At 38.9% G+C, this 13,284-nt stretch overlaps 1 protein-coding gene across 1 annotated transcript in view; it reads left to right on the forward strand.

Annotated features, from left to right (window-relative positions):
• The window catches only part of kcnh3 (potassium voltage-gated channel, subfamily H (eag-related), member 3), a 130,256-nt gene that overhangs the window by 69,522 nt on the left and 47,450 nt on the right, over positions 1-13,284 (forward strand). Inside the window, exons 2-7 of the mRNA XM_057335785.1 lie at positions 980-1,213; positions 6,686-6,820; positions 10,447-10,586; positions 10,976-11,228; positions 12,519-12,676; positions 12,771-12,975. Of these exons, the coding sequence (XP_057191768.1) occupies positions 980-1,213; positions 6,686-6,820; positions 10,447-10,586; positions 10,976-11,228; positions 12,519-12,676; positions 12,771-12,975 (1,125 nt within the window). The remainder of the gene's footprint in view (positions 1-979; positions 1,214-6,685; positions 6,821-10,446; positions 10,587-10,975; positions 11,229-12,518; positions 12,677-12,770; positions 12,976-13,284) is intronic.

The raw sequence follows: 13,284 nt of genomic DNA on the forward strand, positions 1-13,284 counted from the left end.
CTCAGAATTTTTATTTGTTTAGTTATGTGTTCAGTATGCAAAATATATACAGTATAGTGCATTATATATACGAAACCTCAAGTAACAACATAATTATACATAAATGTGTCACGGTTATGGAGGAAGAACCCAAGCGCAGGCAGCGATGCGGAACACGAAACTTTAATGACAATAAATAAAAGACCCAGAATGGGGATAACGATAACAAAACACAAACTAGAAACAAACACTTCCCACGAGGGGGACAAAAGAAGAAAACAAGAAAACTAGACTTACACTAAAATGACAGGAACAAGACTAACACGGCATGAAACACGACAAGGTAATCCGACAGGGGAGGTAATCCAATAAGGCAAAGTTGTGCAACGTACAAGCACAGGACAGCAAACACAAGGGAATTAAATAGGAAGACTAACAAAGAATAATTAACAAGGGACAGGTGTCGGGAATGAAACACTGAAGGAAAGCTAAATGAGGAAACGAGAGGGGCAGGGCCGAAGACGAGACCGGAGAGAGCGCATGTTATGTCAGAACCAACAATAACATGCCTCTCTCCACACAAAACATGAGGCTCTGCCATGATCCTGCCGCAAGACCAAGAAAGACATGACATGATGAGGCAGAATCATGACATAAATTTATCCCTCCATAAGAATTATTCTGGCATTTCTCCACCTTTATTTCTATATATTAATTTATTGTAACAAATCAAAAGTTGAACATAAGAGTTAAAAGGTATCCTTAAGGTATGGGATTCGCAGAACTGTTCTTGCCCCCCGTGAGCTTTGTGTGTGCATATTTGATAACAGAGCCAGGAAGAACTAGCATTCTCCATCTCTAGCAATTTACCGCAACAAATCAAAAAAGGGCTGTGTATTCAATAACAGTTATCTCTGGCCATACTTAGAATATATAGTGTTGAACTTTGTGTCCCTTTTTTATTTACATTTTTTTCTCTCTTTGTTCTTTTCTCAAACAGACAGTAACTTTGTGCTGGGGAATGCACAGGTCCAGTCCCTCTACCCTATCGTTTACTGTTCCGATGGCTTCTGTGAGCTCACCGGCTATGCCCGGGCGGAACTGATGCAGAAGAGCTGCGCGTGTCACTTCCTGTATGGACCTGAGACCAGTGATAAGCTGATGGCACAGATCCAGGCGGCGCTGGACGAAAGGCGGGAGTTTAAGACAGAACTGGTCTTCTACAAAAAAGGAGGTAGGAGATGCTATAAAAGAAAAAATATATATACAGTATGTCTGAATACTACAGTATGCAACTATGTATGGTGTAGGATAAGCCTTGCTTTCTTGGCTAATATTGCTCACAATCCCTTTAGTAAATAGAAATATGCAAATTGTGACGCAGCTCAAGCGTTAACGTTGGTCCCTTCACAGAAAACTGACATGTAGACAGGGAAAGAGGTTTATAAAAGAGGAGTTGAAACTATTAAAATCATTTTAGGTACATTGTGGATATGGAGAACAGAACAAGGTGTTTCCTAACATGATTTAGTGAGAACTGAATATTTGATGTAGTGAATTGGACAGAGTTATAAAGCAGGTGTAGCTGCAGGCGAGAAAGACATTGATTAACACAGAGTGGTGAAGAAGATTGATGGAGGGATAAAAATAAAAGAGCAATTTTACAGTAAAAGAAATTACATAAAAAGTTGTTCATGTGCTCAAGCTAAGATTTCCAATGTTCGTATAGCTTTAAAATGCTGTTCAGAATCATTTAAACTCAAATCAACATTTCACATCCATTTATTTATGTGAAAGCACTGGTATTGCCATGAACTGCTCGAAGACACACGGATGAGGATCCAAATGCAGTTTATTAAAGGGGCAATCCAAAGACAAAATCCAAAGAACAGGCATATATCCAAACACAGGTGGTCAGTCCAAACACGGCAAAGGCAAACAGAGTGATCCAAAAGAGGGCAGGGCAAGGCAAGGCAGAAGGCGCGAATGCTTAGAATTGCAGTGTGACACTAAACAAGACTTCGCAATGAATGACTGAAAAAAAACGGGTTTAAATAAGCATACAAACAACAGTTAACTGGACACAGGTGAAAGTAATGATGGACAATGAGTCTGGGAAATGGTTTATGGGTAATGTAGTCCAGTAGAATAGCAACAGTCTGGTTGATGTGGGGAGTACCCTCTAGTCAGTGGACCTGGGAGGGAACTCCAGTAGGTGATTATGACAGGTACTATGCAAACAAAGGGGAAATATTTTTACATAAACCCAGATAGCAAATGTACATCTGTTAGATATCTGCTAAAGATCCAAGATCTGGAAAACATCTGCTGTCTAAAAACATCTGATAAACGTCTTAGAAAAGGCAGTACATACATTCTAAATCATAAACATCTTACAGACATCTACGAGATGTCTGTATGACACCTGAAAGGAGACATCTCAAAGACGTGTTGCAGAAAAGCAACCATTAAAAAAAATGTCTTGCAGATGTAAATGCAGACATCAGATAGACGTCTCTGAGATGTATGTGTGAGTATAGGGTAGCATACAAATCTTATGTTTTGATCAACCATCTACAAATAATTAAAAGGATAATGGAACATACTTATTTGAATATCAGTTATGTTTTTGACTTTTTATGGATAGTAAAAGATAAACAAATTATATAAAAGCAACCCAAGTGAGTAATAATATAACTCAAAAAGAAAACACATTTATAACAGCTTTTTTAGCAGCAATTTCTAAGCCTTCACCTCACAATTTGTAACCAAACAAATGTCATTACATTCCAGAAAACCCATTTATTCACTCAAATTCACTTTAAATGTCTGTCTTGTTCTCTAACATGCATCTGAAGCACCGGAGAATAGATTTAATTCAACATCTGGCACCTTCATCTCTCCGACACGGATATTCCTGAAAATAACATGATATAGCATTGTATAAACAACAGCATGGAGGTCTAATGGCTTTATCACTTACACAATAAATACCATACACAGAAAGAGCACAGCATGTCATATAGTTAAAGCCGGCCGCATATTTACCCACCTGCGGTCAGGTGAACAATTTTATCCTTGTAACAGGAGACCATGCGGATTATGGTGAACGTACAGAGTCGACCTCTCTGTCAAACCCTATCAAACACCAGAGGTTCTGGCAATTTGGCAGACACTTAGGACAAAATGTTCCCTAAGACCAGCAGCGGTGACAACCGATTTGTCACCTGATTCAGTTCAATTTAGGGTTTGTGGAACAGGCGTACGAGGAGATCTACCCCCCGATGCCCTAATCCATAGAGTGCTCAGTAGGACAAGCATTCTTTCCGATTCATTCATTTGGCCGATTGTAAGAGACACTCAGGAGCTGTGTGTTGGCTGATTTGTATTTTAGACACGCAGGATTCAAAGAGAATAGGCAATCTGTGTGTTCTTCCCTATCTGATTGTTGATTGTCTGAACAAACCGCTGCAGTCCCATGCAACATTTCAGGCGCTGTTGCCCTGCCTCTGCGCATTAGTCACAACATTCCTGTTGCACTGTCGCACAATGAAACAACTTCTAAACCTTGCGGTGCTTTCAGAACACGCCTCACATACCTCTTGGGTTCAGGTTGTACTGAATTCAAAGTGAATAGAAGATCATAGTTGTAGCTGCAAAATCCCTCTGTTGCCAGCCGCCCTGTTGTATTGAGTCATGGTCAATCCACAGTTTATGTAATATAAAGAACTCAACGACCTGTCAAATACAGACTTGAAAAAGCAGTAAATTGCTTGGACACAACCAATTAAAACATCTCGTACAATATACCAAGATTGGAAATCATTTTGAACGAAATCATTTTGGGATGCTGAAATAATTGGATAACTAAATTGGCAGTATTGCGTTTAAAGGACTGGTTGTATTTGTTTGCCTTCCGTTTTTTTGACGTGCTTGACATTTGAATGATTGTAAGATGAGAAGCACATATCCAGTGTATTGGCTTGTGAACAAAGCTCAAGCGGGACAGCCGTGTGCATGCGTGTCAGTCCTCACAATGGCTCAATTATGGTTGTACAGTACATTCAGTGGAAACCTAATGCTGTAATGAATTACTTCATTACGATTGAAGCTCTTAAGATTGCTTTAATCATAAATTGTGTGTAGTACCTGCTTTGAAATACAATGGTTATTGATTTACTGTGTTAAATGAGCTCTGATATGAGATTTAAGAATAAATTAACCTTTTGCCCAATAAACAGCATAACCATTTAGCATTCCTTGTGCAGTCAAATCGGAAACTGGTTAATAATTCATTTTTCATTCATCTGTGCTTGTCACAAATCAATTCATTTTATTTAACCATTGTCATGTGTTATTCATAGGCTGGCAGGTTCCTGTTTTTAGGTCTCATTAAGTGGTTTGTTTAGATGGTATTTTTAATTTTATTATATGACCTACAGTATGTATGGTGTCAACCCACTGGTTCAGTGGAATGTATTCTTTCTTTGTTTAAATCACTTCAGATAGATTTCTTTATACTTTGCTTGCACTCAAGCTGTGCCTAATGAACAGGCTTTGTGATGGAGACACGCACGTGCACACACATGCACACACACACACTGTACAAACTGTATGTTTTATCCCTTACCCCTAACCCAACCCCTAAACCTAAAGATCATAGAAAACTTTTTGCATTTTTAGATTTTTAAAAAATATTGTTCTGTACAATTTATAAGCTTTTTTGCCCATTGGGACCTCAATTTTGGTCCCCACAGTGACACGAGTCCCCATGTATTGGTGTGCATTCAGGTTTAGGTCCCCACCGGGATATAAAAACATATCCACACACACACAAATGTTAGTATTATTAGTGACTCCATCCAATCATCTTTCCTTCTGTTTCTTCCCATCCTGGTTTAATGAGGCATGGTTTAATGCTGAGGCATAATGTTGAGCGGCTGAGGAACACTGTGGAACCTGCAGACATGTATGTGTGCATATAAACGCACACGCATGCACACACACGCACGTACACACACTCATATACAGTATTCCACAATCCACATCTCCAGCTCAGTTAACCGCACATACGTGTCTACAAAGTTAGCATGTTCTGCATCCTGCAGGTTGAGCTCTGGCTTGTGGAAGATCAGCAGACTTTCATACAGGATTGTATGTTATCACATCATTACTGCAGTTCTGGCAGATAAACTGCTGAAGGTCTGAATATATGGCCAGTAAACATATTTTTAAGCACTTTTTACAAATTCAATGAGATACTACTGGTACGATTAGAAGATTTCTTTAAATAAAATATCTTTTTTTAAACTATCTTTCTTAGTGCAACATTATTTGCAAAAAGACAATAGCATAGAATAGGTTGAAATATAATATAAACATGATTTTCATAGAAAGCAGTCTTTCATCTCGATGTCGGTCGTTTCCCAATCTAAACATTGAACAGTTTTGATTGAAACACCAAGTCAACTCACCTTTATATAGCACTTTATAAAATACAGATTGTTTCCGCAGAGCTGCTTTAAAACAACTGCTTTGAAATAATACAGATTGGAAACTAACGGGAATGAAATGATACAAACTTCAAAGCACAGCAGTATGTATTACGCCAGTTCTAATTGAATGTGATCAATTTCAAGTTGGGGAACATTTTAAGACCTTTTACACACAGAATAGTAAGACTGATGTGGTCTATATCATCTTTAAACGTAAAAAAATATATTAAAGCCTGTAATGTCTAATCTTGAGCAGTTTTAGGAACCCAGGTTTGTGGGAACACTAGATATTATACTGACATGTCCTGAGCAGAATTTCTCAATTCAAATACAAAGTCAAATAAACTATAAAGCAGCTCTGTGGAAAAAAAAAGATGTGTCATTTCCCAACTCAGTTTTTTGAGTTGTCTTTATTGGAACCCAAAGATAAACACTGTGTATATTAAATAAAACAAAGTCAAATAAAGCCACTATAAAGCAGCTCTGCAGAGAACAGTAGTGTCATTGTCTGGCTCAGTTCAGTTTGTGTTCATATCCAGTAGAGTCAGTGCAGTCAAATCAACAATATAACTGCAAACTAAATGTCTAAGTGATCAGAAAATGCAAGATGACCTGTGAATAAGCCATTTTCTAGTACTGTAAGTGCTACAGCTCAGTTTAAATGCTTGTGGTCTTCCTCGAACCATAGGTGTTTACAAAGCATTTGTTGACTAATGGTGTGTGAAGATTGTGACAATCGATAGCTAAACAACACTCAGGTAACAGAATTGCTATATTATTGAAGTTATTTTTAAGTTTAAAAACACGGGTAGACTGTTAGTTGTGTGTTGATAGCCCCGAGTTTGAGGTAAACAGTGTTCCACATGCTTATTAGACATTCATGTAGACATTAATTACCATAAATTTACATTGGGAAAGAAAACATTGCCTCCTTATTTCAGACATCCGTCACACACAACTGTTGTGTGTGCATATGAATATCAGACCTGTAATCCAACTGCTAGAATGTAATGAGGTGTCTCCTGCCAGACAGGAAAATAAAGAAGGTTACAAAGGAAGTGATCTTGAAATGTCTTGATCTTGGTGCTGCCTTTGCAATTTACTAGAACTGCAAAGTTGTTTTCTCACATTTCAAGAAAAGTCTTAATCATCAAGCCATTTATAGATCTATACTGCATTTTATGTTCAGTTTCATATGCTCATGTTCGCAGGTACTCAGTTCTGGTGTCTTCTGGATATCGTGCCCATTAAGAATGAGAAGGGGGAGGTGGTGCTCTTTCTAGTATCACACAAGGACATAACTGACAACAAGAAAGTTCAAGATGAAGAACAGAGCCCAGAAAGAGGTGAGGGTTGCTACCCATGATTTTCCCATCATGTTTCTTGATCAACCACATTTGTCTGCTTCCAATAATGACGCAAACTCTAATCTCCACCTCTAAAATCAAACAGAATTGGTTGGATGATAAGAATGATAATTTCTGCCAACCCAGTCCTTACAATCTGATTGGTTGATGGGGATGTTGTTCCAAGCCTAAAAAAGATGTCGATCCAGGAATATGTCTTGCTTGGGTGATACAAAGTAAAAATTTGTTCTTGACAAGAATAGAGTTATTGAGATTGGGGTCTTTGTAGCAAAAGGGGATTTTCTGCGTTTTCAAACCAGGGTAGGCATTTTTCAATCTGTTTAATTGATTTGCAATTTCAAGTGGGTGATTCCCAATTCCTACCTCCCATTGAATGGTTGAAAAACACCTATCCCATTTGGAAACGCAAAGTAATTGAGAATCGTCCCTTCTGTGTTCTGCAGAGACCTGTACTTTGAGTTCTTTGTTGAGTTTAAGAATGATCTGCCTATCCGTGTCCAGTTTGAGATTAAGTTGGGTAAAGAGAGGAAAGAACAAATGTGAAGTAAGTCACATACAACATAAGATCCCCAAACCTGAGACAGATGTAATGCTGTGTACAGAACAAAGACAGTAATGATAAAAAGAGAGAAAAACAAAGAAGTGTCATGAGTAATAATACTGTACAGCAAAGGTACAGAGACAAAGCAAAGAGAGAATTATCCTCTCTGCCCTATGCCCTTCAAGCCTGTTGATTACCTAATTACCTATGATTACCTATTTCCTTACACACGCACACACACACACGCACGCACGCACGCACGCACGCACACAATGTTGGGTTTCCATGTTTTATGGGGACATTCCATAGACGCAATGGTTTTTATACTAAAATAATATTTTAATGCTAAATTTACAATACTTGGTATTTAATGCTAAACTTACATCACACGACAGCAGTTTGAAGTTATGGCTGCACTCAGTGACTTTGATTGGAGGTAGCTGGGTGAGTGTTTGTGGGGAGTGGGGGGGGGCTTGTTGGTTGTGGTTCGGGGCGTTTCATTTGTTGGGACTGTGTGGGTCTGGTCTGGTTGGTCTTGTTTTGTGGTCGATGTCGGACAACAGAGGAATAAAGTTAATTATGCCATTACTACTTTTCCCTGGTTGTTCCTCTGTTGTCTGTTGTTGATCGCGGAATGGGACCGGGTTGGACCTGCACGGTTTCGGCGGGTGGGGCTTCCTGGGTCGCGGCTCGTGGGCTCTCCCTGTTCTTCGTGGACGTTGCTCGGTGGCTTTGGTTGGGGTCACTGATTGCAGCTATGACACGTCAGAGGAGATCTGGCCCTCCCGGCTGAGCCTGGTTTCTCCCGAGGTTTTTTTTTCTCCATTATTCAGCATTGGAGTTTGGGTTCCTCGCCACAGCAGAGCAGTGCAGTGTTGGCTTGCTCACCGGGAGACTGCATTTATTTATTTATTATAATGATCTTGCTTGGTCTATAAACACCATGCACTGTGCTGTGTTTTACCTTTCTGTGTTTTTCTTATTTGCTCCTGTAAAGCTGTTTGGAACAATGCACATTGTGAAAAGCGCTATATAGATAAAATTGAATTGAATTGAATATACTGTACAAACTGTATATCATATTCCCTACCCCTAACCCACCCCCTAAACCTAACAATGACACAAAACTGCCTGCTCTTTTAGATTTTCAAAAAAGTTAATTCTGTATGATTTATAAGCTTGTTTCCTCATGGGGACCAAAAAATGTCCCCACAAGGACAAGGATTTTGGATATTGCCATCTTTGTGGGGACATTTTGTCCCCATACCGTAGGGTTTACCCTTCCCACACACACACACACACACACATTTTCTACATTTTCTATGCCCCACCCCCAAACCAAACTCTCACACAAAGCTGTTGTCTATACCAGATTTAAAGTAAAACAATATTTGGTCGATTAATGATATTTTTTTACCTCTTATATTGTTCTTACTATATTTGTGAGGACATTTTCAAAAATGTGGCAAACATGCACACCTTAAACTCATGGTTCCTTCAAGGTCATATTTATCATCCTCATCCTGTCCTATATGTCTCATTCTCTCTCTTTTTGGGCTACTGAGTCATGTATTTGGATGTGTCAGTGCAGGCCAGCATGTGGTGCTTTTACAGTAATCCTGCCACCTCTCCTCCCCAGAGAGAGAGAGAGCGAGAGAAATAAAAAGACACACGCAGGGCACAGAAAAAGAGAGAGAGGGAAAGCTTGGCACAGAAATGTGAACCCCCCATTAAAAAGTGTCCTGAGCTTGAGCCAATGATTTCACTTGGCTGTGGGATGTGCAATATATTGGCAAAGGTACATTTGATCAATAACATCAAGTCATTTAAAGCAAATCAGGGAGATAAGTTGAAAAGAATGCAGTTACATTCATAATTATTCTGACTAAATGTGCTTTTAAAATAAATGGTTTGAGGATATGAAAAGAATTCATTTTTAAAGGTGCCGTGGGTAATATTTAGGACGATCTATTGACAGAAATGCAATATAATATACATAACTATGTCTTCATAGGTGACCTTACATAATGAAGTGTTATGTTTTTATTACCTTACTGTGTTCCCACCAGACGTGAATGAAGCGTTAAGTGCGAGTGATTTACATGTTAAGTCAATGCAAAGACGCGATAAACCTCCTTGCAGCGCGATTCGCGTGAATGAGGTGGCGCGAAGGACGCGATTAGCGCGAATTGAGCATTTTGGGCGTTTGACGCGTGATTCGCGCGAGTTGAAAAATCTGAATTTTGGCGGAAATTCGCGCCGCGTTAACCAATCAGGAGCTTGCTCTAGTAGTGAAGTGTAGCATCTGTGCACAAAGGCAGCCCAGAGAAACAGATAAGCAGCGCAACTGAAGTCTATTTGAATTATAAACAGAGAGCGTCTTTGCAATAACTAATCACATATTTAAAAACTACAATACTAATTTCTCGCTACAAATGCAATCAGAAGTTGTTGAAAGTGAAAATGAAGCTTACATTTATACAAAACTATGCTCCAACGGGTTTTTCGGCCGCCATTTTATTTTTTTGAGCTTGCGTCTGTTGTGAATTTCACGCGCGAATGACGCGAATGAAGCGAGTAAACTCAAAATGTTTAAGCGTCCAACTACGCGTGAATAGCGCGATTCATTCGCGCAAATCACGTTTGGTGGGAACATACACCGCAAGGAATTCGTCATGTTGTTTCTACAGTAGCCATAAACGTACAAACTGCTCTACAGAGCATTTCGTAAATACGTCATCTTCTTCGGCAAAGAAGAAAAAACGTGACGACATCTAAGTTCTGTGTAAGCCTCCGTAATGCTTAGAAAAGGAGGGGTGGAGTGAGCTGTTGGTTGCAATTCACAACCTCAAGCTTCTAAAACTCCACATTGCTCCTTTAAATGAAAAGAATTAAGATTTAAGACAAAAGATTTGTAAAACAGATTAGCCATGTAATAAAAAATATACAATATAAAAATAATATAAAATGCCAACTCTTTAATATACAAACACTAAATATATAAAATAATTTCACTTCTAAAATGTTGTTATTGTTCAATTATATATGGCTGTTCACTTTTTAGACGAAGAGACAGGGTTGAAGATGCACAAGGTCACACGGCCGCCAGGCTTCAATGCTAACCGGCGACGCAGTAGAGCTGTGCTATACCAGCTGTCTGGACATCTGCAGAAACAAGACAAAAGCAAACTCAAGATCAACAATGTAAGAGACAAGCTAACACATCTTCACACTGAAACCGTATGTTTGTCTCTTCCAGGCTGACTGAATTCCTGCCTGGTCATAATACAGAAGTACAGAGCATTGTGTAATCTCAGACTCTTCAAGTTTTATTTACAGCATTTGTATAGAACCTGAGAATAGTATCAAATAGGTCACATTTTTACTAATAGATGTAAAAAGTGACCTTGTAAGTCTAATTAATGTAGATAAATAATGTCCTGTATTCACGCCAATAAGGCATGGATTTCTTCTTAGGAGAATTCATTGAGCTCTATGATCGTGACTGGCTTGCATGCATCACACTATTTATGAATGTTTCAAATAAACCTGTACATATTCAGCTAATGTCTCTAAAATTTGCTGTCATTTAGAACATGTTTGGTGAAAAGCCGCCAATCCCAGAGTACAAAGTGGCAGCCATACAGAAGAGCCGCTTCATTCTTCTTCATTACGGCACCTTCAAAGCAGGCTGGGATTGGCTGATTCTCTTAGCCACCTTTTATGTAGCAGTTACCGTTCCCTACAACGTCTGTTTTACCGTCGTTGGCGGGCGGGATGAGGCGTCGACGCCTAGAAGTCCACCGAGCGTGAGCGACATCCTGGTGGAAATTCTTTTCATGTTAGGTAAGTATTTCCACAGTCAAGATTGACTTAGTTTAGCCAAAAACAATGGTGTATATAAAGGTGATATTCAACAGTGTATTCTATTGTGCCAGGTCTCTGTTATATGGTTGTGTGAACAAGCTACAAACATGCGATCTCAGTTATGTTACGCAGGTGGCTTATGTGCCATAAGCCATGTGTTGAAATAAAGTACACAACCCTGTTGCTGCCAGATTTCTTTAGTTTAAAGGGATACTCCACCCAAATGAAAATTCTGTCATGAATTCCTCAACTTCAAGAACTGCAGTTCCAAACCTGTATACATTTTTTTGTGCTGTTGAATATTTAAAAGAATGTTAGCGACTTAGATTTCTGGGGTAGTCAAAAAATGGTAGTCAAAGGTGCCCCAGAACTGTTTGTTTTCCTAAAGTCTTCAAAATATCTTCTTTTGTGTTTAACAGAACAAAAAATATACAAACAAATTTGTACTATGATAGTCAATGGTGCCCCAGAACAAAAAATATGCAATATTTGTTTATACTATGGTAGTCAATGGTGCAGCAGAAATCTCAGTTGCTAACATTTTTCCAAATATCTTTCTTTGTGTGCAACTAAACAAAGAAAAGTATACAGGTTTGGAACAACTTGAGGATTAGTAATTCGTGACAGAATTTTCATTTTTGGGCGGACTATACCTTTAAGATGGTGAAGTGTGCTGTTATCAGTATGGAGAGCCAGATTTGTGTTTGCATTCCAATGCTAGACGGCCTTTTGTCACAGAGGCAGCTCTGTATAAGGCCAAATACCTCCCAGTTGTTCAGAGCTGGAATCAAAATCACTGGCATTACTCAAAAACACAATGAGAGTAAATCTGAATTAATTCTGAAGGACAGTTCAGTCAATGCAGATGTTTGAGGACCCATGCTTAAAATCAAGAACATATTCCTATTAAAATCCATTAGATAAAAATGATTACCAGCTATTAACTTTATATTAAAATGCCACAGAGCTTCACTGTGTGTGGAAAAGCATTGAGTTTATTATTGCAGCGTTGTTGTCCTCACTTAACATTAGCAGTTAGTGTTTAATGGCAGAATCTGTTTCTGCTCATTGCACACAGATGTATAATGCGAAATGAACAGTTTGTATCGTCAAAACATTTAGGAGCAAAAATGTTCCTGCACTAAAAGCTGTTTTCAACTGTTTTATTAAAGATCTATGCATAAGTTGAGTTACAACAATGTTGTTTTCTCTCACAAATCGACTGACATTCTGAGATACTAACTGTTGATTTGATTTTCTCCATGCCAGATATCGTGCTAAACTTTCGCACCACATTCGTGAGCACGTCAGGCCAGGTGGTGTATGATGCGCGCTCTATCTGCGTGCATTACGTTACCACCTGGCTCTTTGTGGACCTGATCGCAGCGCTACCTTTCGACCTACTGTATGCCTTTAATGTCAGTGTGGTACGTATGTTTTTGCGTGCCACCTTTTAGTTATTATCTTAAGTTATTGTATCTAGTCTTTTTTAGTCTCTATGCATTTGATCTGTGTGTTTAGTACTTTGGGGTTCATCTGCTGAAGACGGTTAGATTGTTGAGGCTTCTGCGCTTGCTGCAAAAGCTGGAGCGTTACTCGCAGTACAGCGCGGTGGTGCTCACGCTGCTTATGTCCATGTTCGCCCTGCTTGCTCATTGGATGGCCTGTGTCTGGTACATCATTGGACGCAGCGAGATTGAAAACAGCCCTGGTTCCTGGGACATTGGTAGGTAGCGTCTACAAAGTTATTCATATTCCATAGTATTCTTCCAAAATTGTATACATTTCTAAAAATATGAATTGTCTCTAGACTTTGAAATCATTAGTGTAATTAAGATGTCACACTCTCTCTCAAATAGTTTTTTATCCGCTATAATCATCCATCCTCTATTTCTGTGTGCCAGATACTAAATTAGCATAAAGATTGCTGGCCTACAGTTTAACCTCTAGCCTTGTTATATTAATCAAAACCGCACACAGCATACTTATTTACCTTATTTATTTCTGTTGTTTATAAGTGTGGAAGAGTTTTTCC

The sequence above is a fragment of the Triplophysa rosa genome, linkage group LG6 (genome assembly GCF_024868665.1).
Source record: "Triplophysa rosa linkage group LG6, Trosa_1v2, whole genome shotgun sequence".
NCBI classification, from domain to species: domain Eukaryota; kingdom Metazoa; phylum Chordata; class Actinopteri; order Cypriniformes; family Nemacheilidae; genus Triplophysa; species Triplophysa rosa.